The sequence below is a fragment of the Micromys minutus genome (assembly GCF_963924665.1).
Source record: "Micromys minutus genome assembly, chromosome: 8".
In the NCBI taxonomy this organism is placed as follows: Eukaryota; Metazoa; Chordata; class Mammalia; order Rodentia; family Muridae; genus Micromys; species Micromys minutus.
The window spans coordinates 68,304,866-68,329,966 of NC_137977.1; the positions used below are offsets into that span (position 1 = coordinate 68,304,866).

General features: G+C 44.9%; 1 protein-coding gene across 1 annotated transcript in view; it reads right to left on the minus strand.

Moving 5' to 3' along the window:
• The window catches only part of CNDP1 (carnosine dipeptidase 1), a gene marked incomplete at its 5' end in the record, with an annotated part of 41,383 nt that overhangs the window by 13,695 nt on the left and 2,587 nt on the right, over positions 1 to 25,101 (minus strand). Inside the window, 6 exons of the mRNA XM_080920125.1 lie at positions 225 to 309; positions 3,313 to 3,513; positions 5,341 to 5,429; positions 6,706 to 6,868; positions 8,665 to 8,814; positions 11,203 to 11,492. Coding sequence (XP_080776251.1) covers positions 225 to 309; positions 3,313 to 3,513; positions 5,341 to 5,429; positions 6,706 to 6,868; positions 8,665 to 8,814; positions 11,203 to 11,492 — 978 coding nt within the window. The remainder of the gene's footprint in view (positions 1 to 224; positions 310 to 3,312; positions 3,514 to 5,340; positions 5,430 to 6,705; positions 6,869 to 8,664; positions 8,815 to 11,202; positions 11,493 to 25,101) is intronic.

Genomic DNA, 25,101 nt, shown 5'->3' on the forward strand with positions numbered 1-25,101 from the left:
ACATACAAAAATTCTTTTAAATAAATCAATATATAGAAAATAAGTAAAAGCAGAGTTGTCAGTTCATGAAAAGAAATAACACACAGCATGGGCTCCATAACCAGCTTAGGGAACACGGGAGAGAAGAAAGGGTTAAGCATATAGTTTTTCTCCTACTATCACCTTTCTCAGAGATGATCTAGAAAGAGGAGAACAAATAGAACTGGTGTGCAGAGTGTCACTACCTAGAAGAGCAACCAAGTCCGCCATTGGTTCGTTGAGGATGCCACCAAAGGTTCCTGAATGGAAATCTTGATCTCTACACTTTACCTGTAAAGTAGATCAAAGAGAATAAACGTACCCATGCCATGGTTCCTTTGGTATACCTAGTGGGACTTCAGGACTCAGGTGGGTAACCTACAGACATCTTATGTTTCCCAGTCACATGACGTGGGACCCTTCATTGTCCAACTACTCCCCAGCACAGTTCTATCTAAGATGGCCAGACCATCCTTGGCTGAAATATTGCCGTTCATATCGCTGGCTTGCTCAGCTTGGCTTTGTCTCATGCTCTTTAGGACACCTCTTGGAATGCTTCCTACCTTGATTTCTGGGAGTTCTTTCTCTTTTTGATTGTACTCAATTATTTGATGCCTCTTTTAGTAACACTCTCTTTCTCCACTTGCCCCACGTGGAGTGTGTGTGTGTGTGTGTGTGTGTGTGTGTGTGTGTGTGTGTGTGGAGTATGGTGAGTATATGGGTGTGTGTGTGTGTGTGTGTGTGTGTGTGTACTTGTGTGCAAGGGTGTGCATTGTGAACAAAGAATGTCAGGTGTCTCTCTTTACACGGTCCACTTTATTTCCTGGAGGTAGAATCTCTCACTGAACCTGAGGTTCGACAATTTGCCTATGGAAGCTGGCCAATCCCCCAATGCAAGGGTTGTAGGCACCCATGGTCATCTCCAGCTTTACGTGGGTAATGGCTAATCAGACCCTAATGAGTGCACAGCAAGTGCTCTCACCCAGAGTCATTTCCCTGATTTTCTCCTCGTGATTCTTTTCTGCCTATCTCTTCTACAGCTTCCTCCATGAATGATTTTGTCTCAGAAGCTTGGAGTGGCTCTCACGGTGTCATGTACCACCCCCTACCTCTCAGTTGTCATCAGTTGTCATCCTCGTAGCTATGAACCTTTCCTCTAAACCTAAACCTAAAACTGTGGTTGCTCAGAGTGTACGCCGCTAGAATGTGCTTCCAGTTTCTGAAGACCTGGAACAGAATTCAGCATCTACGGTTACTTCATTGTGGCTTGAGCCATCAGTTACCACGTGAGCTTTAGTACTGTCCGCAGTCCATTCCTTCTGCCATTCCTGCCCAGCAGTCTTCCCCTGCCCTCACACACCCTTTGTGGAAGACTGGTTTCCCATCTGCTCACGTCAGAGGGAAGGCTTACTTGAGTAGGCACCCGGACTAACTAAATCGTGCTGGGTAGACAGCCTCGCATCTGAAATCCTGAGCTACTTCACTGACCAATCTTGGTCCTCATTAGGATATCCAGTTCCATTTGTGCTCATGATCTCCAGTGTTCTGTGGTCTCTGTTGGGACACATTCTCACTACTCTACATCACAGCTAACAGCCTGCATCAAACCACTCCTCACGGAGCTCCCTGTTCTGGACGCAGAGCACAGGATCCACCTACATGGACCCATGATGCCACACCCTTGATACTGCCCGACGCCGAGGCTCTAGTCGGGTCTCTTACTCATAGATAAGCCCATGGCCATCAATTTGCTCTGTGTAAATCTTCTTCCTACCCAGCAGGGGGCGGAAAGAGGCCAACAGCAAAACAAGATGCTCTACCATCCTCACCCTCTGTCTACCTGACACCTTCTCAAGAGAGGCTAATTCCTTCCTTGGCACAAGATTTCACCCCTCCCCCCTCCTTCCACGGCCTCAGGAAGCTTCTCTGGGGTTCAGCCTGTGCTCCTTCCAGCAGTGACCCCATTGTTTCTTCTCACAGCCAGCTTTGTGGACAAAGACTTCTACCAGGCACCCCAACTTCTGCTTTCTGTCTTCCCAGCCCTCCCACACTATCTCCCTGAGTACCTGTGTCTCCTCACAGTGAGTTCCTGTAAGTTAGCGCTGACTTACTCAGTCATGAACCACTGGGGTTAGCATCAGCACATTGATTAACATTCAACAAAGGGAACATGTTTTCTTTTCCCACTTTTTCTTTTTTCTTCTCCTCTCCTCTTCTGCCTCCTTCATCTTCCCCTCCCTTTCCCTCCCCTCCCCCTTCCCTCTCCCTCTTTGACTCTGTCATGAAGTGCTGAGATGGAGCAGAGTTACCAGGCACACAGACAACCAAGTGCTTCTTCATGAGCTATATCCCCAAGCATTGCCTTTTCAGCTGTAAAAAATGCACATTGTCATTTCAAAAAATCATAAAGATGCAACATATTTATATCTGGTTCAAACCCTTTTTTGTTTTGTTTTTGTTCTTTCAATACAGGATCTCACCGTGTATCCCTGGGTGTCCTGGAACTGCCTATGTCGAACAGACTGGCCTTGAACCCACAGAGACCTGCCTGCCTGCCTGCCTCTCCTCCTGAGTGCTGGGGTGAAGGCATGTGCCACCACAACTAGCCAGTTCATGAATCTCATAAGTCATTTAACTCTCATAAGTGCCTATGCTTGGATATTTCCATCATTTCCAGGAGAGAAACCTTTCATGTGAGAAAACTAAAGTGGCTAATTAATGATCCACTCTATTTTATAAATTGTGTGTGCTATTACAGGTTGCCTGTATTACTGAAAACAGTTTAAAAGGAAGAATAATCTTGGGGCGGGGTAAGAGGATTATGCTAACATTTGAGATAGGAAACCAAAGCTCGGACATAAAGACATCTACACAAGGCTCGGGTGTGTCACAACATGATGCTTCTGATGCCCTCAGCCTTTTATTACCTTGTGACCATAGCACTATGGTCCCCTGCCACCAAGGCCAGCAGGATCACAACAACAGGGGATGTTACAAAGTGCTAGCCTAGCTTCTGACTAGGCAGTCATCTGGTAGGTATTACTGCTGCCTTCAGATCCTATACCCTCAGCTCTGAGAGAAACCTCTAGGACTTTAGAGCAAATACACTTAGTATATACTCAGTCTAAGATTTCAGGAGTTTGTGAACCACACCCTCAAGCCCCAAGACCTCTGTGACTGCCCAGGCCATGAGCCCCAAGTGAGAATGTCCTGACTTTTTCTTCAAGGTCCTCCATAATTCCCCTATCCTGTCCACAGCCCCAGTCTCCTTCCACAGGTGGAGCCTGCCCGTACCTCCACCGTGAAGTAGCAGTTCCCCCGGGTTCCATAGGTGAGAGCGGGTTTCCTCTGGCTGAGCCACAGGTTATCTGAAATCACAATGTAGTCCACATTGGAGAAGAAGTGGTCCTTTTCTCTGTCGACAAGTTCCCCCAGGGCGACAGAACCAGCTTCTTCCATCCCTTCCAGGATGAACTTGATGTTCACGGGAAGATCCTGGATTAGCAGCAGAACACGGAGACTGTACAATGTGCTCAAGCAAGGTTTTAGGTATAAGCTTGCATTTGGTACAGATACACAAAATACTCATCTATATTCTACGTGTGGGTTGTCTGTCCTCCCAGAAGCTCTGTTAACAGCAGCAGAGGAGAAGCAAAGTAAGGCTAGCAGGCAGATTCCATGGGGTGCTTCGATTTACTGCTAGGACAGGCTTTGGAAAAGAGACCCTAAAGACCATGGCACTCATTCTGCAATGCCTGACTGTAATTCAAAAAGTTGGGGTGGCAGGATGGGACAGAAAGGGACAGGACAGAGGCATCCTTTCCCATAAAAGGAAGGAACTGTGTGCATGTGTGTATGTGTGTGAGTCTGGTGTGTGTGCATCAGTGCTTATGTGCATGTACGTGTGTATGTGAGTTTAGGGTGTGTGCATGTATGGGTATGTGCGCACGCACACATGTATGTGATATGTATGTCAATAGGTGTGTGCACATGTGGGTACACGCATGTGGAGGCTGGAGGTCTATGTCTAATGTGCTCTTCAGTTATTCTCCATCTTAATTTCCAAGACAAGTTTTCTCACTGAATCTGGAGCTCATCACTTTGGCTATACTGGCGGGCCAAAGAGTTGGGAGATCTTCCTGTTTCCTAAACACTGGGGTTACAGGTATGAACAACTAGCCTTTTATGTGGGTCCTTTGGATTTGAACATGAGGCTTCATGCTTGCATGACAAGTACTTTACCAACTGCATGATCTCTCTAGTTCACCTGAGGTGTTTTTGAAGAAAGGTTTGGTTACAAATTGCTCTTTGGGTTCCACAATTCTAAGCATGGTAAAGGAGAATTCTTTCCTTTGAAAGATGATTAGACCTCGGGATAAGTTTCCTTTAAGAATGTTATATTTCAAATGCATTCAATCTACTTTTGAGTTACTCAAAGTCTTTGATCTTTCAACAAAATGGATCTTAGGGTTTTTATATATCCTGGATATGGGATGTCACCTTCAAAGTTTTGTCTGACTAAATTTGTGTATCTTTGAAAACCAGGTCTCACGATTACTCACTGAAATGTGACATGGTACTAGGGAATGTGTTATGCTCCTCGTGGGTTTTGTCATAGGCTGTCTGTGTAAGAGCCTTGTATGCATGGGTGCACATGGGTGTACAGGGTCACTCAACCATGCATGCTTATGTGGAGAACAGAGGTCAACATCAAATCTTTCTATTTCTCTCTACCTTATTTCTTTTTAAGAGTCTCTCACTGAACTGCTTACCAAGTCTGGCTCATCCGCAAGCTCCCAGATCTACCTATCTCCCAGACCTTGGCACTGGAGCTGTAGAAATACGTCACCTCATCCAGCATTGCACTGCGGATGCTGGGGGTCTGAACTGAAGTCCTGGATTGAGGTAGCCATGGAACAGTTTCCCCAGCACTGTACTCTGCTTTTCCACACCACACACCACAGTACACATGTAAAGGGTGTGATTTTCTCCTTCCACCTCTAGGTCCTAGGGATCAAAACCAGCCACTGGCTTTGAGCGCCTTTGCTTGCTGAGCTCCATGTTCAGCTTTTGGTGTGGCTGATGTTGCAGGCTGGGATCCATGCTTCCAGAATGATGCTCTCTGGCTGGGATGCTCTGAGTAACTTTCCCAAGCTTTTACTTTCCTCTTTAAAACAGTTGAGGCATGATAGGTACTCAGGGTCATTGTGGGATGTGAGTATGCAGTGAGGTGCTCTGAGGCCAGGGCAAGCAACTCCGAGCTGTTTTGACTACAGTTGCCTCAGGGCTGCCACCGTCTCTCAAGCGCAGCTGGCTACCTACCTGCTGCAGAGCTTTGAAGGTGCTCACAGCATTAATCCAAGCCAAGACAGGGCCTTTGTTGTCTGTCGCTCCCCGGCCATACAGTTTCCCTTTGAAAATGGAAGGAGAAAACATTTGAAATGGTACAGGGATGTCTGTCAAGTTACATAAGCAATAGGAACTCAAATTCTGAGATAAAAGACAATCCTTACCTGTATTAGAAATTTTTACAAAGCCAAGTGACTGAACTTTGTGATTACAGTTAGCTAAAATATTGCAGACCAAAGCCAAACACTTGGGGGATATTTTTAGTTCTCTTGGGACCCCATTTTTTTCCAGCCCTATATATGACCTGAACATCCTTATGAACCCCAAAGCTTGGAGAACGTATGTTGAGTAGACCCCTAAGTTTCACCAATCCAAAAGGAAAACATGTCATCAGATAGCATCTGTAACTTCTGCAGACTTTTTTTCTTGACTTATGTGACCCACCTGTGTGTGGTCCCTGGCCCTGTATCTGTCAAAAGTGATGAGTTTCTCAGTTCTCAGACAACTGCTTCTACAGTAGAGCATGTTATTTTGAGACATGTGAATCTGCTTTCCTGGGCCACGGTCATTCATATTTGACTCCAGAATAATTTATCCTCTTTAAAGATTTTATTTTACTTTATTATGTGTGTGTGTTGTTTTGCCAGCTTGAGACACTGTCTTAAACAAACCAGCAAAACAAACAAAAGCAATGTAAGACATAAATTCTTATATACAAACAGGGTGTTCAACACCAGTATATGAGGCAAGCTTGTTCAAGCACACCCCTCACTAGTCTTAGAGCTCAGCTGTTTTATCCAGGTTCCTTCATACACCAGAGTGCTTGCTGCTGAACAGTACCCAGCACAGTCTCTCATGCTGAGATCTGTCTGTCCACTGGAGGAATAATGAAATGTGGATGTGTGCCTATCTCTATTGGCTTTTCTTCTTTCATTCTTCTTTTTTTTACAATATAAAAATTAGCTATGCTAAAATAAATTGTGACCTAGACAACTGTCCTCTCTGGCCTGGGACCTCACCCCACAGAGTCACACAGATACAGGGTTCACCGGTGCTTCCACAAATGGAAGAAAATGAACTTCTTTGATATGAAAACAGAATTTCTCTAACCCTCTCTCTGGAGAGAGAGAGAGAGAGAGAGAGAGAGAGAGAGAGAGAGAGAGAGAGATCAAATCTAGGACCTGGATTATGTAGATCAGGCACTTTACTACTGATCTATATTTTTTTCCACTTTTTATGGTTTCTAGTGTTTGGCTTGAAACCATGACTCTTTCTCCACTATCCTGAGTACCTGTGTACAGTCCTGAACCATCAGTCCTGGGACCAGATGACACTGACCATCCACCTCTGTCAGGGTGTAGGGGTCTGTGAGCCACCCGTCGTCCTTCTGAGCTGGCTGAACATCCAGGTGCCCATAGAAGCATACGGTGGGCTTCTTACGATCATTCCCCAGCTCGGCCAGTAAGATAGGAGGGATGGGAAGACTCTGACCGTCAGGCATCTGTGGGACAGTAATCACAACATTAAAACAAACAAAACCCAAAGAGTACCTACTCTCTCTTCTTCTAGAACATTCACAACAAAGTCCTGTCTCTACGCTTGAGTCCCTGTAAAGCTTACATCATCTTTTCTGAGGATCCCTTTCTCCATCTCTGAACTTCATGCAATGTCTGCCTATGTGATGCATTTATTTATTCCTAGGTCTAAATAGCCAAAGCAGACAGATCTCTGTCTTTGTACCAATCTGGTCTATAGAGTGAATTCAAGGCCAGCCAAGGCTACATGGTAAGAGTCTGTCCCAAATACATACATACACACACACACACACATGCATACATACACACATACACCCACAAAGCAAAATATATTTCATGATGTACTGATTTGTTTTGTGTCAACTTGACACAAGCTGGAGTTATCTCAGAGAAAGGAGTCTCAGTTGATCCATGAGATCCAGCTGTAAGGCATTTTCTCAACTAGTGATCAAGGGGGGAGGAGTCAGCCCATTGTGGGTGGTACCATTCCTGGGCTGGTAGACCTGGATTCTATAAGAAAGCAGGCTGAGCAAGCCAGGGGAAGCAAGCCAATAAGTAACACCCTTCCATGGCCTCCGCATCAGCTTCTGCTTCCTGACCTGCTTGGGTTCCAGTCCTGACTTCCTTTGGTGATGAACAGCAATGTGGAAGTGTAAACTGAATAAACCCTTTCCTCCACAACTTGCTTCTTGGTCATGATATTTGTGCGGGAATAGAAACCCTGACTAAGACACCTAATATCCTTCCAATAGCTAGCACTCTTGGAATATAAATTGTTATATTCTATTATAAAATTGGAATTTATAATAATCAGTAATTATTCAATATACAATGCCAAATTGTATATAGTTGTTTGGAAATATTCTCCAAGAACTCAGATCTCAAATGGCTTAAAGCAGCAGATTCCCAAATCCTGGAAATCTAATCTTTGATGGGTCTGAAGTTCTCCGTGGGAAAGGAGACCTTGGATGCTTTAATGTATATCTGCCCTGGAAGAATGGTAGGCAGTTCTAAGCAATGGTTCTGTGCTGGGTGTTTTTATATCAACTCAACACAAGCTAAAGTTATCTGAAAGGAGGACATCTGAATTGAGAAAATGCCTCTATAAGATCCAGACGTGGGGCATTTTCTTAGTTAGTGATTGGTTGGGGAGGACCCATTCCGTTGTGAGTGAGGTCTGGTTGTCCTGGGTACTAAAAGCAGGCTGAGCAAGTCCTGAAAGTGAATGAGTAAGCGGCATCCCTCCATGGCGTCTGCATCAGCTCCTGTCTCCAGGATTCAGTCCTGTGTGAGTCCCTGTCATGACTTCCTTCAAAGATGAACAGTGATGTGGAAGTGTGAGCCAAACAAGCCCTATTCTTTCTGAACTGCTTTTTGGTCATGGTGTTTCTTTGCAGCAATGGGAACCCTAAGTAGAAAGGTTACAGGGAAAGAGCACACTCTCCGAACAGTGCTTTCAGGGAAAGGGGCAAGAAAAGGCAAGGGGTAAGTACTTGGAGAACTAGAGGGGCAAGTGTGTAACAAATACCAAACTGGCCCACACTCATGGCCTCCACTTTCTTCTCTGCCTGCCCCCAGCCCTGCGACGACCAGAAATCCCCAGCACAATCTCATTGTAGACTAGATGCGATGTTTCACGTTTATGGGAAACCTGGACTCTGGGTATTTCATCGAGGATCTGAGTAAGTGTATCTCTTGACACCACCGAAGGAAGATGGCCACAGACATGGAGTGTCCTGAGCTGGAAGGAGACCCCTGGTACCTGCTGAGAACCCAGGTCTACAGAGTCCACCCCAGCTCCCAGGTTCCGGAGTTTGTCTGCAGCCAAGGCCATCATCCGGAAGAGCTCCTGTCTGAGACGTGGTACGGGCTGCACAGAATCACTCTCAATGGCCACCCACTCCTTCAGGGTCTGCGAGGAAACACAATGAGGAGGTTATCAGGTAGGGCACAGAGCCGGGTCGGGGCTGATGGAAGACGAGCCTCTAACTCCTCTTCAGTTCCTGCAGATTAGTTTAAAAACTCAGGGATGCTCGACAGCCAGTGTCGGAGTGGGGAAACATTTCAGCTGTGGAGCTTTACAGGCATGAGAACCCTAATTTTGTCCCTCATAGCTGGCTTTGTAAAACATTAGCGGGACAGTGTGGTTCATGCTTATAGCCTTAGGACAGGTAAGACAAAGACTGTGGATTCAGAGGCTCAGTGGCTCTCCCGCTGAGACTGTCTGATAGACGCTTGTTTCAAAACAAACAAACAAAGAACAAAACATAACCAAGTGGACAGCACCTGAGGAAATCACACACATACACACCCCTCCACACACACAAACAGATACACAAACACACACAGAGACACACAAACATACACACACACAAGCACATACACAACCTTGATGGATGAGCTCAGGGTTTAATTAAAAACCTGGAGACCAGAAGTGTCTGACACCAGCAATATGGTGGAGTCCACTGAGAGAATGCAGCCAGCCTTCTTCTACACATTCGATCCTTGGCAGCATGACCAGGGCGTGAACTCATCAATGTGAGTTTCGGTACCCTGCCTGCCTCAGCTGTGGCATTACATGCCTTCGAGAACTCCTTAACCTCTCAGCCTCAGGTTTCCAACTGTAAAGAAGAGTGGGCTAGAGGGATTGGCTCACTGGTTAAGAGCAATTCCTGCTCTTGTAGGAGACCCAGATTCGGTTTCCATCACTCTCATGGTGCCTCGCAACTTCATGTAACTGCCAATCATGGCATCTAGTGCCTTCTTCTGGCTTCTAAGGATTCCAGCAGGCATGCGGTATACAGGCTCACACACATTCACAAAAAATAAGAAGCAAATAAATTAATAAGAGGAGGGTGCTCCCGAATTCCGGGCAGACAGTGGCCACTCTGTTGTAAGGTCCTACAACATTTACTGAGGGCTGAGGGCGCCCACAGTGTATAATTCATAATCATCACTCACGGTCCATTACTGGAACCTGAACTGCTTACGCCAAAACTTTTTCTGTTTCGGTACTATGTAAACCAGAATGACTGAGGACTTATGAGAGTCCTTTTCTCTCTGCCTCATAGGTCCTGTGACTACAGGTGTGCGCCCACATGCCCAGCGGAGCACCACCGTTGTTAATGGGAAAGCGGTATCTATTTGCAGCTGACCTTGACTCCGATTCTTACTTTTTGATTTCTCTTTCCTGGCTATAGCATTACGTTTTTATGATAGGGAACTTATTTAGGGAACATAAGTTTTACATTTTTCACCCAGAGTGTGTAGAGCAGGAACTGCTGACACTCACCCCCACCCCTGACGGGAATGAAAAGTTTGAGGAGGCTGGGAGAGAGAATGCTCTGACAGAAAGCCCACACCTGCCCTTAGTTCGCACTAGACAGTGTATCTCAACTGACTCTGGAAATTCTGCTGGAATTCCAGAAACCCAGGAGGTCTTCCTGTCAGCTGACCACTGCAGAGGAGGAAGGGTTACTTGGAGGCCATGTTTAGGAACACTGGCCTGGGGAGTCAACCTTGTACCTTTGCTTAAACACAAAGGCTTCGTCTCTGTTTGCATGACAATATTCTTAATTACTGGTAGATGGATGCGACCAGTGCACTAACACGGTGTGGGGCGTCAAGCACAATGGAGCACACCTACAGTCTAGCACCCGAGAGGCAGAAGCAGAAGGATCAGGAATCCAGGGCTATTGTCTACCAGGTGTTGAGTTCAGGATAGCCTGGGCTACATGTGAACCTGTTTTAAAAAAACAAAAACACAAAAAAAAAAAAAAACCAAACCACCAAAAAACACCCAAGCTTGGTCTTGGGCCAGATGCCAACAGAAGGACAAGAGCCCTTGGAGACGGGGGAGGGAAGTTGCCCAGTAAGACCTTGGACCTGCAGCGACTACTGCTTTCCTACTACTCCAAGGCCCCTTTCTATTCTTCTTCCCCTGTCCTGGTAACCAGGCTGGTGTTAGAAATGAAGCAAGGACTATCAAGGTTGGCACTGACGTGTAAAAGACCGTCGGCAGCTAAGGAATATTATCTGTGGGCTAAGATGGACTAGAATAATCATGATCTCACGGAGGTGCTGTCAACACCAGCCAGGGACAGAGAGTGTCTTTCTAGAGTCCAGGACTAAAGGATCTCTGCTACAAATCTAATGTGTCCTGATATTTTATCCTAGTAAGAAGTTATCACCATTTTGAATGGAATCATATCTCTGGGCACAAAATTCCACATCTCTCAGTAAATTGCTGCCACCAGATTCTGAAGGGAACAAGCAGAGCATCACACGTGGCTCCTCCTACCTGTACAAACTCATCCTGGTGGAGGTCTATGTACTGGAAGAGTTTCTCCAGCAGCCCGGAGTGTGGAGGAGATGAGGAGAACATTCTCTGCTTCAGCCTTCGCAGCAGTGCCGAGAGAGACAAAGCCTGTGATTGGCCCACAGCAGCAGTGCAGACAGAGACGAAGCCTGTGATTGGCCCACAGCAGCAGTGCAGACAGAGACGAAGCCTATGATTGGCCCACAGCAGCAGTGCAGACAGAGACGAAGCCTGTGATTGGCTCACAGCAGCTTTGCAGCGCGAGATGAAGCCTGTGGGTTGGCAACAATTAAAATAAATGCCAGCATTGGGCTTCTGACCTTTCAAACGCTTTCATAAAATTGCTACTCAAAGCTGCTGCTCCGCGTGACTTGGACTGATGTAACCAGAGACGGTCTGACCCGAAGTGTACGTCCTCACATCTTTCACCACTCTCCAAAACCCTTTTCGAAACTACTGGGTTTCTAAATACTTCTAAAGATTAAATTTTAATTAAAATGTTTATGGGTGTGGGTGTTTTGTCTGCGTGTCTGGCTGTGCACCATGTGCATGACTGGTGCCCATGGAGGAGAACATTAGAGACTATGGAACTAGAGGTACAAATGATTATGAGCATCCCCCTCTTCCTCCTCCTCTTCTTCTTTTGAGAAGTCCATACATTAATGCTTCAACTACATCACCCCCTCCCACTTGCCTTCATCTCCTCCTACATCTACCCACTCTTATAGAAAATTTATAATGTCTTCTTTGTTTTCTTTCTTTCTGCTTTGTTGTTGTTGTTTGACTGATTGTTTGTTGGAGACAGGTTTCTCTGTGTAGCCCTGGCTGTTTTGGAACTCACTCTGTAGACCAGGTTGTCCTAGAACTCAGAGATTCACCTGCCTCTGCCTCCCATGTTCCCAAATGCCGAGATTAAAGGTGTGAGCCACTACTGACTAACAAAGACATATGCTGTTGCTCTTATTTATGTATGGCCAGGGTTTCTCTGTATAGTCCTGCTTGTCCTGGATCTCATTCTGTAGACCAGGTTGTTCTTGAATTCAGAGATTTGCCTGTCTCACCCTCCCCTTTCTTATTACTGACTTTTATATTGCTGAGACAAAACACAATGTGCATGGCAACTTATGAAAGAAAGCATTTAATTTGGGGGCTCACAGTTCTAGAGGCATAGAGCCTATGACATTATGGTAGGAAGTGTGTCAACAGGCAGGCAAGCATGTCACTGAACAGTGGCTGAGAGCTTATATCTAATCCACAAGCGGGAGGGAGGGAAGGAGGGAGGGGGGGGGAGGAGGGAGAACTCACTGAGAATGACATGGGTTTGAAACTGCAAACCTCATCTCCATGAAACACCTCCAACAGGCCATGCATCCTAATCCTTCCCAAACAGTTCCACCAAATCAGCATTTGTCAACTGGTGGGTCACAACTCCTTTGTGGGTTGAATAACCCTTTCACATTGGTCACCCAAGACTATCAGAAAATAGATATATATTATAGTTTATACCAGTAGCAAAATTACAGTTGGAAGCAACAAAAATATGTTTATGGTTGGGGGTCATCACAGCATGAGAAACTGCTTTAAAGGGTCTCACATTTGGCAAGTTGAGGACCACTGCAAGAATTGTTTCCAAATACATAATGTTATTGAAGCCATTCTCATTCAAACACACGCAACCCACTGAGTTTGTTTACTATTGCTAAAATAGACACACATCTAGGGCTGACCACATGGGATTGGACAGCCCATCTAGGAGCTTGTTCCTGGAGGAAACTGATTCTCCCACTCTTAGCAACCACTTGTGCTGGGGTCCAGCCTCCAAGTGTCGGGGGCTGTCAGGGACTAAGGATACCTGGTAGGCAAATAAGAAAATACATCAGTTGAGGAAGCTGACAGGCTTGTTCATTTCCGTGAGAGCTTTCTGAACTCAGGAGTCAGAATGCCCAGATAGACTTGACTCAGCCCCAGTCTTTTATTGAAATCATACAAGGAAGTTGGATTACAAAGTTCATGGGGGGTGTGTGTAAATGCTTCTCTATTGTCCTGTGCCAACATTTTCTTGTGATACAGAGTAGTGCAGATTTAGAACAAAAAAAAGGGGGGGGGGACTATGAAATCTCAAACATAAAAGTTTGGCAGCAAGCACAGTTTTTAAAAGAATATCCCCTGACTTCTAGTGTCTGGTGAGGTCTGTGTCAGCAGTGTTATGGTTGCAGAGCCGTTGTCTTTCAGACACGTGTGGCAGTGTGGTTTCATAAAAAGGCAGACATGAGGTCACACTGCTAACCTTGAAGTCTGTGGATCTCCAATCCAGGTCAAACATCCAGGATTCCTCTGTATCTACAAAAACATCCTCACTTAACCTGAATGAAGAATTTTTAGGGGGCTGCCATTATCATCCCTGAACCCAAGGAACCTATTGCTGACTATCTGAGAAATATCTGCATGTTATTCCACCCTCAGTTTTGTAATAAAACGTCCTGTTTTAATTATACAGGATTCAGATGACGACGGGGGTTGGGGGCAGTCCCAAATTTACTCATGTCTGCCCAAGGTACCAGGTCACTTTCATTTCCACCTTGATCAAGTGACCATAACACACATTTCTCTTGAATTCTGAACAGCTTTCACTTTAGCATTATTGGTAACATCTAGTTTCTGGATATCAAGTGGGCTCCTACTAGGTCTTGCCAGGTCACCAAATACTGGTTTAATCAAGGAAGGTGGAAGGAGAAGGAACAGTGAATAGATAAGTACTTAGAATAGTTGCAGAAATGACATCACAAGGTGCTTATGCCAAAGAAGCAGGTCTTGGGGCCTCTCAGTACTTATACTGGGGCCCACAAGAGGCCATAGCCTCAATCTCTGAGACACTGTACCCCCAGAAGGTTTTGCTTCCTTGTCATCAGGGTCTCAGGCATCTCAATGTTAATGTGGGGTATCTCCAACACCCTTGTACCTCTTCATCTATGGGTAGGACTGTTGATTTTTCCATCCATGTTAGCACATCAGCTAGTTTTGTCATGATGGCAGACTTATTCAATCAGCCATAGTGCTGAGACTTCGTGGGAGCATGCTTCCCATCAGGTTTGGGGACACTTTGTAGATCAGGCACCCTAGTTGCCTGGCTCTTACAGTCTTTCTTCTCCTCTTTCTCTCTCTTACCGATTTCCTAAAGCTTGGATATAGGGCAGGCATTGTAGCTATAGGACTGCACTGTAGATGTATCTAAGGCTTGGGTATAGTGTTACATTGTAGATGTATTTAAGGCTTAGATATAGTGTTACATTGTAGATGTATCTAAGGCTTAGATATAGTGTTACATTGCAGATGTATCTAAGGCTTAGATATAGTGTTACATTGCAGATGTATCTAAGGCTTAAGTATAGGATTATATTGTAGATGTATCAGCTTTGACTTGGCACTCTATTGTCACTTGTTATCTTCATTTTGACCAGCTGTGGACTCCTGTAACCATCCTCAGCTGTTGCAAAATAGAAGCTTCATTGGGCCTAGAAAGATGATCAGCAGTTAAGAGCACTGTTTTCTCTTGCAGAGGACCTGGATCAATTTTCAGTACTCACAAGGCAACTCACAACTGTCCGTAATTCCAGTTCTAGCAAATCTGGAACCTTCATACAGACACACGTGCAGGCAACATACCAATGCATATAAAAATGAATTTAAAAGAGAAGCTTCTTGAGGAACAACACTCATCTGTGAGTATGCAAATATTTGGAATTCAATTTATAATTGCACTTGTTTAGGGAAATGATGCCAGTAAATTCCCTATTAGGGTCTATGGCCTGTTTTGCAGCTGACTAGGCTAACATTACCAGGAGTGAATTATTTCCCACTAAACAGGCTGTAAGGCTGATCGCATAGCTGTTAGTTACTCTAGAAGTCAGAACATCATTCATGCATCATCAAGGATATCTTGAGGGTCTAGTCATCACTGAAGTTCACAGGCCTCACACCTGGGTAAGATGACTGATCTCTCCTCTCCCTCAGCAGCTTGCATAGAACCTTCTGATACCAATGGATCTGAATTAGACCTCAGAGGCTTCAAAACCATCCTGTACACCAAGGGGAGACACAGATGCTAGTGGTAACTGTGGCAGTCAATGGGTTTGTCTTTAAGCTAGGAAACTCAAGTTATTTGTGTAATACAATCTACCTCTGGTTAATTTCCCATAAATGAAACCAGTTCTGAAAGAAAGGTGGGAGGGGCTTTGGTTGAGAAGGGGGGGGCACCAGGTGAAACCAAGCAGATATGTATGGGAAAACCTCATAAAACCTAAATCCTGTGCAGAATGGTGGGGTTTCCTCCACAGTTCCTACAATTGGAGTGTCTTAAAACACACACACACACAAAGAAACTTAGAAGTTTCCCTGTTATAAGTAACACCGAGGACCAGCTGGGAATATCCCATTTCTGGTCTGTCTCAGCCAGTCTCTCTCACTCTGTACCCTGAAGTCTCTCCCCTCCCTGGTCTCTAAAGAGGTCCCGTGCACAAGCCACTGTCCTCCATTTTCCCAGTCCTCTAATCTGTCATTCCCACCCTCTGGCCACTCCTGGGGAATGACTCTACCCTGATGTCCTTGGATACCTTTAGGGAAAAAATTTCTCCTTGGCCCAGACATGATCCTAAGTCAAACTGACTGAGTCTGCACTTGGGTGGCACATTTAGGACCTGTCTAATAAAATAAGACACAAATCAACAAGGGTGCCAAGATATTGCCACTAAGGAAAAAGCAAACCCACAACTCGGTGTAGAGTGACTAAAAATCAAAGTTGGATAGTGAGCATTAGTGCAGGGAGAGAGGAACTGGGACCTTCGTATGCTGATGGCAAAACCTGCTGGGCTAGCAGGATGGCTCATTGAGCAAAGACACTTCTCACCACTGAGGCTGACAACCTCAGTTCCAGTCCCTGGACCCACACAGTGGGAAAAACCAGTCCAAGTCCTCTGACCTACACACATGTACACGCGTGCACACATGCACACACACATGCATGTGCACACACTGTACTGCCCATGTCCTGTTCCTAGTAAATAAATAAACATACAAACAAATAATACAATGATCCCACCCTTTGAAAGAGCAGTCTAGCCTGATGTGGTGGTAATTCCAGGACAGCGAGAGCTACAAAACTGAGACTTCATGTCCAAAACACAAGCAAGCAAACTAAACTAAACTAAACAACAAGAAACCATAAAAGCAAAGCAGTCTGACTCTTCTGCACATAATTAAACATGTTCCTATATAACCTAACAATTCTACTCTGAGTCATATACTCAAGAGAAATAAAAATGTTACACAAAAAAATAACTTGAAAAAATATGGTTACAGCAGTGTTATTATTTATAGTAGCCAAAAGGCAGAACCAGACCAAAAGGCCCTCACCAGATGACTGGATAAACAACAGCTATGTATCCCAGAGAAATGTTATCTGGCTGTTGAACATGATAAAGTACTTGGTCATAAAGGGTATTGGTGGGACTGAGGATAGTTTAGTGGGTGAGCACTTGCTTTGACAATATAGGCTGCGAGACATAGATAAACATAAAGGACTACGTGTTGAATGTTTCCCTTTATATAAAAGAGCAAAATAAGACAGATACACAGAGCCAGGAGCCAGGGAATAGTTACCGGGGTGACAGGCAGTGACTGTCAATGAGGAAGTAGTTTCCTCTCAGTAAGAATGTTCTAGAAGGGATGTGGCAATAGTGATTCAACCCTGTGCATATACTAAAAATAAAACAAAAACCCCAAACCAAAAACAAGTAGTCGAACTGCAAGCTTTACCTGGCTAAATTGTAAGCTCTATGCATTAATACAGAGACATAAAGTACTAGTCATCCACATACCAGTATTACTATCACTGAGTATATCTAAGGAGAGGTTGAGCTTTGCTCTTGATGGAATCACTTTTGGCCAGCAGGTGGCGCTGCTGGCCTGTTCCTGTCTTCTGCCTCAATCCAGACACTGCTGGTTTAGCTACATCCTAATGCCAAGGGGCAAATGGATGGCGTGGGAAACAACCACGGTAGCCTCTCACAAACTTAGAGAAAAAAAAAAAAAAAAAAAAAAAGCCGGGAAGGGGGGAGCTCAAGTACCAAGGAGAACTCCCGTTGGGCTCTTTAGGGCTATAAAATGCTGGTATCTTTCCCCTTCAGTTCTGGGGATTGACCAGGGCTTTGTACAAATGTTACATCATCAAGCTGCATCTCCAATCTTGGATGGAAAGATCCTTGGCAAGCCATTGTCTAAGTTAACATTTGAATGTATTTCTCATCCAGCCGTTACTAAGAAAGTTTTAATTCAAATGTTTTTTTATTAATTCTTTGAGAATTTGTGTAATTTATGTAATTTAATCATGTTCATTCCTAGCCCTCCCCCTAATTCTTCCCAAACACTCACCTCCCCCAATTGTGTCTTTTTTTCTCTCTAAGTATTCCGTCCAGTAAACTTGTGTTGCTCCTATACTCCTAGTTGTGGGATCATAGTAGACCTACCAGGGACCACAAACTTAAAGAAAAATGCTTCTTCTTCAGAAGCCAGCAGCTACCCATAGGCCTCCGGCAGGGTGGAGGCTCAGGAACCCATTTCCTTCAAAAAAAAAAAAAAAAAAAAAAAAAAAAGATACGTGAGGTTACTTTTAAAAAGAAAAGAGGCTGGACATGGTGGTACACATCTTTAATCCCAGCACTTCAGAGGCAGAGGCAGATGGATCTCTCTGAGTTTGAGGCCAACCTGGTCTATAGTTCCAAGACAACCAGGGCTTCATAGTTAGACCCTGTTTTTAAATACAGAAGGAGGAAAAAGAGAAGGAGGAGGAAGAAGAGGAGGAGGAGAAAAAAGAGGAGGGGGAAGAGGAGGAAGAGGAGGAGGAGAAAGAAGAGAATTTGGGGTAAAGAAAAAGACCACAGAAGAGAAACAAACAGCTCTCATATCTTTTGGTACAAGAACTGGGATTTCATAGTTGCATGAAGCCACCAGGAACCAAAGTTCTATGTGTGTGTGTGTGTGTGTGTGTGTGTGTGTGTGTGTGTGTTATAGCCATGCTGGACCTCAAACCATTCTACTCTTGGCTTTTGTGTTTGCAGAAGGAAGAGCTGAGCAGGAAGGAGACTGGACAGTGAGGGCTCTGGAACAAAGGCCTGGTCTCTGCTTCTTTAGATGACTGTCTCTAGCTTACTAGTGCTGGTTGCAGTGTATTTGGAACAAAGGTTCCAGTGTCCCAGTCTTAGCTTCAGATACTTTAAACTCCTCCTAGGGCATCCTCAGCTATGCCCTGCCATGCTGCCCACCTTCCTTAAGGAGCAGATCCTCAAAATCGTCTTAGCTTTACCATGTGGCAAAGTCACAGGACCACAAGTTTCTATACCATCCAGTATTGTGGTCTGATCAGTCAATATGACCCAAAGCTGACACTGAAACTAAGTTTAGACTGAATGCATTTCCACAATCAAGGGTGGAACAAAGGGGCCCAGTTTGGAGGATCTAACCAGCCTTCTGAGACATTGGATGGAGTCATAAAGCATCTAAATCGTTAGACGCTGCTGCCCAGACTTCCTACCCCACATGGCATCGGATTGTCCTTCTTTGTCCTCTTCCTTCAGGCTACTCAACAAGTGTGCTCAGCCGACCCTGAACCACCTTGACCAGAGCCACCATTACCAATGACAATCCACTTGCAACACAAATATCCAAGAGCAGGGAGCTGGAACTGAACCTGCTACCCCACAAGTTGTCCGAGACAATGAAGGGTCCGCAGGGGGGATGATGGTGCTGCTGTCTCTGCACTGATACTCACTAACCTTTGCCCCCTCCCTCTATAAAACCATTCCCTCATTTCTTTTAATATGAGCAGAAAAGCTAGGCATGTATGTTACACCACCGCTCCAGGCCACGGTGTCTGCAGCAGCCCCTCCCCCACAGACAGGCACCCTATTGGTCTGGGAAGCCTGAGCTAACAGACTTCCAGGTGCCAGGATTTTTCATCTGGGGAAGTGAGTTTAGATCATAAGGCTATTGGTGGTCATATATCCTGTTGCCCAGCTAAGTTGCCTGATACCTGCTGGGGATCCAGGGAACCTGGCTGTAGGCTCACGGTGCAAAGTTTTCTCCTACTCTCTTGGAGCTATAAGAATGGACTCTACCTTTGCTACAAGGGCTTAATTCTCCTCAGAGCCTGCACTATCTGTGGTGCTGAGGCCAGAACTATACCCAGAGCTCCCCCACTGCTGTCTGCTCATGGCATTAGTGACTTCTTAGAAACTTGTTTGCCCAACAGTCCTGCTTAGTGTCTCTTGAACCTGCACCTGAGACCCTTCATTTCCCTGTTTGCCAGAGGTTGTCTACAACAGCACCAATTTAGGCACCCAAATCTTTACTTACCAAGTGTCCTGCTGTTCCAACGTTCCTGTGTGGAGAAGCCTGCTCAGCCCTGCTTCCACTTCAATACATTTATTGACTGGGGAAATGTGTGTTTATTAACCCGGTTTTTTCACGGTGATTGGCTTAAAAAAAATACAAAGGAAGAAAACAAACCTTCAGGTTTTTCTGGGCTGTGTTAATCCCATACTGGCAGAACAGGGTCCAAGGATCCCTGCAGAGAGGAGTGGCAGGGACGCAGGGGGCAGTTAAGGCGGGGCCTCCTTCAATGAGCCACCCTACCTCAAGATGAAGGCAGCAGGTCTAAGGAGCAAAGCTCCCTAGAAATGTATAGGCAGATATAATCAAACATCCCTACAAGCTGACCTAAAAGTCCTGACCCAGGGATTTGTGATATCTTACACAAGTATTTAGACTTTGACCCAGAAAGGACAGACTCTAGAAAGACAACAGCTGTATAAAATGTACTACTTAGCAAGACAGTGAGACCTCTGTACCCTCAGATAGAGACACACACATAAACAGGCCCTGAGATAACAGTACCCCATCCCTTACTGCTAAAAAGATGAAAGGATCCCCAACCTTTCAGCTCCCCAGGTAGGACTCTTTCTCCTAGCCTTGCCCGTCTGCTCAACCACAGTGCAGTGCAGTACTGTTATGAGAGCACAGACCTTCTCACTTCTGACTGAGCCCCGCCCTTATTCCCTTGGTAAGTCTGTCACTGTCATGCATGCACAGCAAAGCCACTAGAACTAAACTTCTGCACCATTATCTACTGTAGTCTCATCAGCCAGTTTGGCCTGATAGCTTTGGCTGGGGCCAAGTTTGACTTAGATTCATCCCCATTGCTGAAGGCAAGGCCCACACAATACTGACTTGGAGACTGACAAAGGGGACACAGCTTGGAGAACTCTAAGTAACCTTTCAAGGTGAAGCTTTAATGTGCCAGAAACCACCAGAAGCTAAGTGTGCCGGAGGGCCTGATGTCAAGTTCTGAACTCCTTGTAGTTTCAGGTCAGCCGGCGCAAGTCACTGAAGCAGGGGCAACTGTATCTGCCATTGCTGGCAGGAGAGGAGACATTACCTGGTGCCTTTCTAGTCTGCAAGCAGAAAAAGGTACCTTTCTTGAGGTCTAACACAAAGTTAGAAATAAAGGGGATTTAAAGATTCCTGCAATCTATATTAATCTATATTAAAGATTCCTGCAATCTGTGGGGATGGGCGTTAGATGAGGACAGTGTCCCATATGCTTAGAGGGAGACGAGGATCAACACCATTAGTGATGGTTTGGCATGACATGGCCTCCTCAAGACCTGTAGGCCTCTGTCTAACTTGCCAGCGAGAATTAAGGCTTAACAGTGAGAATGTGTGATGGTTTCCACCAATTGTACCTTTGGGCAGGAAACTAAGACAGTCCACGGCCAACACCCCATGTCTCCCAATCCCCATGTTCTACCATCATCATTGCTTCAGTGTTGTTGACCTGAAAGAGCCACTGGGGCTTTTCCTTTGGCTGAGGATAGTCAGGACATCTTCACCTTCGAGTGTGTGGAGGGGGTGTCTTCAAATGGATAGGAAACAAGCAACACCAACAGACTGATCTTATTGGGACACATTTTGGAACAGCTCTTTAAAACAGGGCTTTTGGGGAACTCTGTGAGTTTGAGCCATCCTAGTCTGTATAGTCTGTTTTAGACTAGCCTGGGCTACATGGTAAGATTCTTTCCCAAACAAAATAAAGTAACATCAAAACCAGAGGAGGAGGAGAGGCTCCTCCCAGTAAACCTGGTTCTGTATGTAGATGACCTCTTGCTGTCAGAGACATCCCAAGAGGAATGAACACAGGGACAACAGGGCCTAAAGGTCTTCAGAGAAAAATTACAATTCATTGAAAATGAATTCCCATGTTTAGGACATTTAATTATCAAGAGAAAATGAAGTTTGGGCTAATTGAACAGAGGAAATTACTAACTTGTAACTTCGCTTTACAAACAAAATTTGGGGGTCCTTAGATGGTTCTAGAGAGATGGCTCAGAGGTTAAGAGCACATGTGGCTCTTGCAGAGGACCTGGGTTTGGTTCTCAGCACCAATGTAGTTGCATGTGCCCAGGACCATCCATATGTCCATCTATCTCTAGGGGATCCAATGCCTTCTTCTGACCTCTGCAGGTACTGAGCATACCTGTGATTTTGGCAAACCCCTCAAACAATTAAAATAAGTCTTATTAAAAAAAAACAGACCTCAGAAAAATTTTGGACTAATCAACTATTGTAGACTATGATTGACCAATGCCTTTAAAATCCAAGACCCTCATTTTTAAAATCCTACAAGAAAAGCCACTCCCATTATATGGGGCCTTGAGAGGTCAAGTTGCCCAGAGCTGAAGAAATCTTGTTGCAGCCCAGTACCAGAACTACCCTCACATGAGAAACCCTTCCATCTGTTTGTAAATATAATCAAAGGAATGGCTTTTGGAGTATGTGATGGGCATTCTCTGTTGTCAGCTTGACAAAATATGGAATTAACTACAATCTAGAACTCCTAAAGATCTTGTGAAAGAAATTAAAAATCAAACAACAACAACAATGACAAAAAAAATCCAACTTAGGTCCAGGTGTAGGGGTACACTCCTTTAATCCTGGCACTCAGGAGACAGAGACATGCAGACCTCTGAGTTCATGGTCAGTCTACAGAGCAAGTTCCAGGACAGCCAAGCAGTTTCAAGACAAGCTTAGTCAGTCAATGAAATCATTCAAAACAGAAAGCTGTTGATGATGTAATAGAAGGGGTTGGGGATTTTCCAGCCCCAGCAAGAAGAAGGACTTGGCAGCTTCGGCCATGTAGTTCTGGGATTAGGGTCAAGAATAGAAGGGGTTACTGGGACAGTTGATGCTGGTGTTGTGCCTTGTTCACAAGCCTCAAAAAGGCCACCTAGGAGCTGACTCCAGTGAAACTACACAAGGATCTCTTCATTAAAAATCAAGTTTGGGCCTACTCACTGTCTGCCCTGATGTAGTAGGACAGTTTGGTGAATTAGCCTTGAATATTCATCAGAACAATGTTTTATAGGAAATGGGAGCAAGTGGGGAGTGTCCAGCCTGGTAAGTGTCAAGTGGAATGACTATTGTAAGCTGACAGGGGGTGCTCTGAAGCAAGATCATGAACTATCATAAACAGTCTTAAAGTGCATCTGAGACAATCAGACTTATCTTGATTGGCTAGGGAGTAACTCTAGGGTATGGGCCAAGGACAAGCCATGGAGTCCTTCTTGGTACTTGGGTACAGCTTGGGCTCAGCTTCAGGTCAAGTTCTCAGGGTTTTTTTTTTTTTTCCTTCTCTCTAATGGAGTCCAGTCCCAAGATGGAGTAGGTTTGGCCTCTCAGTGGTTAGTAGGAGCTAAGAAACTAGTGGTGATTAAGTAGATATCAACATTACTGAGGTGAAATCTTCTGGGCAGTGTTTTCTGAGAGCACAAAGAAGCTGTGTTCTAGAGATAGTCAAGGCTGTATCTCATGTTGTTAGCTGGACTTGGTACTGTGTAAGAGTCACCCAGGTGGTATTGGTTTCAAAGGCTTACAGGGGTGATGAAGAGCAGGGGAACTTTGCCACTGTGAGAGGCCAGGGAAGAGCACAGGTGAGGGTGTAGCCTCGGTTGCAGTTGATGACCCATGACTGAAGGGGTTATGCAAAGAATATGAGGCTTGGCACCATGTGGAGAGCTGGTGAGAGGCTATTAGTGAGACCTTGTTGCAGCAGAAAACCCCAAGATGACCACTAAGAACAGCAGTAGCAGTGGAATAGAGTTTACCAGAGCCCAGAATGCTACAGAGGGTAGACCTAGAGTAGTGACCCAAGCCCTTTGGAGGAGCCCAAAAGATCATGTGTGTATACCAGATAACGGAACAAGAAGCCGGAATGTTGAAGTTGCTTTAGAGTCCTTTCCTGGTTGCCTTTAGATCAAGATGTAGAACTCTCAGCTCCTCCAACCAAGTCTTCCTGGATGCTGCCTTACATCCCATTATGATGATAATGGACTGAACCTCTGAAACTTTAAGCCAGACCCAATTAAATATTTACCTTTGTATGAGTTGCCTTGGTAATGATGTCTTGTCACAGCAATAAAACCCTAATTAAGACCGAGTCTTAACTTGCAATCATAGAGCCAGAGATGAGCTGCCTTCTTCTCTGACCTCCTAGACCCTGTAACTACAGAGTGACCCACATGTAGGCAAACAGTAGCAGCAGCTATATCATCAAACACTGTGCTATTAACCAAGGAGAGCAGAGAGCTAACCTTTGCAGGCTCCTTGACAAACAGTGCCAGTATCAAATCATATTAAAGGTTCAAGGGTGGTTGACTGACCCTAGAATCCTCAAGTATGAAGCCACAATATTCGTGAAGTGATTTGACCCTTACTACCAACAGTTCCCTCAAATCCAACATATTCTTTGTCTGAAGTGAGACTCAGACCCCCTGAGAACACCACTGCCTATATCAAGTAGAATACCTAACCAAGTTCATCCTGACCTCAGAAAACTCTCTGAAAAGGACTCCAAATCTTTACAGATGGTTCTCTCAAGTCACAGTGGGGAAAAGGCATAGTAGTTGTTCCCTGATAGACCGTGTACTGGCTGGTACTTTGTCAGCTTGATACAAGCTAGAGTCATCTGAGACAAGGGAACCTCAATTGAGAAAATGCCTCCATAATATTGATCTGTGGGTAAGCTTGTAGGACATTTTCTTGACTAATGATTGGTGTGGGAGGTGCCCAACTAATGGGTGGCTCTGCCCATGGTTAGGTGGTTCTAGGGTATATAACAAGCCAGGAAGAGCAAGTAATCAACATTCCTCCAGTTTCCTTCCTTGACTTATATTCACAATGGACTTCAACTATAAAATAAAACAGTTCTTCTTCCCAAGTTGATTTTGCTTGTGATGCTTTATCACAGGAACAGAAACTGAAGACAGTTAAAGAACTTGTGATTATTTGCAAACTGTTTGCTCTTCACCAAACCCTAACATACCCAAAAGAAAAATAAGAAGCCATCTATACAAACTCTAATTGTCTTTGGAGATTAGTATATATATTTAAAAAAATCTTGGCAGGCCAGGCGATGGTGCCCCGTGTCTTAAATTCCAGTACAAGGGAAGCAAAGACAGGCAGATATCTTGAGTTTAAGGCCAGCCTGGTCTACCAAGTGAGTTTTATGGCAGCCAAGGGTATATGGATAAATTCTGTCTCAAAAATAAAAACAAACAACAAAAAATGTGGGCAGATTAGAGGCTTTATTAAGAAGAAGGGACAAAACGTACTATGTAAGAAATAATAAAGAAACAAAATGGAGCTGTGTATCTGAAATCTTAGATGGTTTAATGTTACCTAAAGAGTTGTTGATGGGAAGCCATGCAAGATAGCCTACACTTTTAATCTAAGTATTTGGTAGGCAAAGACAGGCAGATCCTAATGAGATCAGGT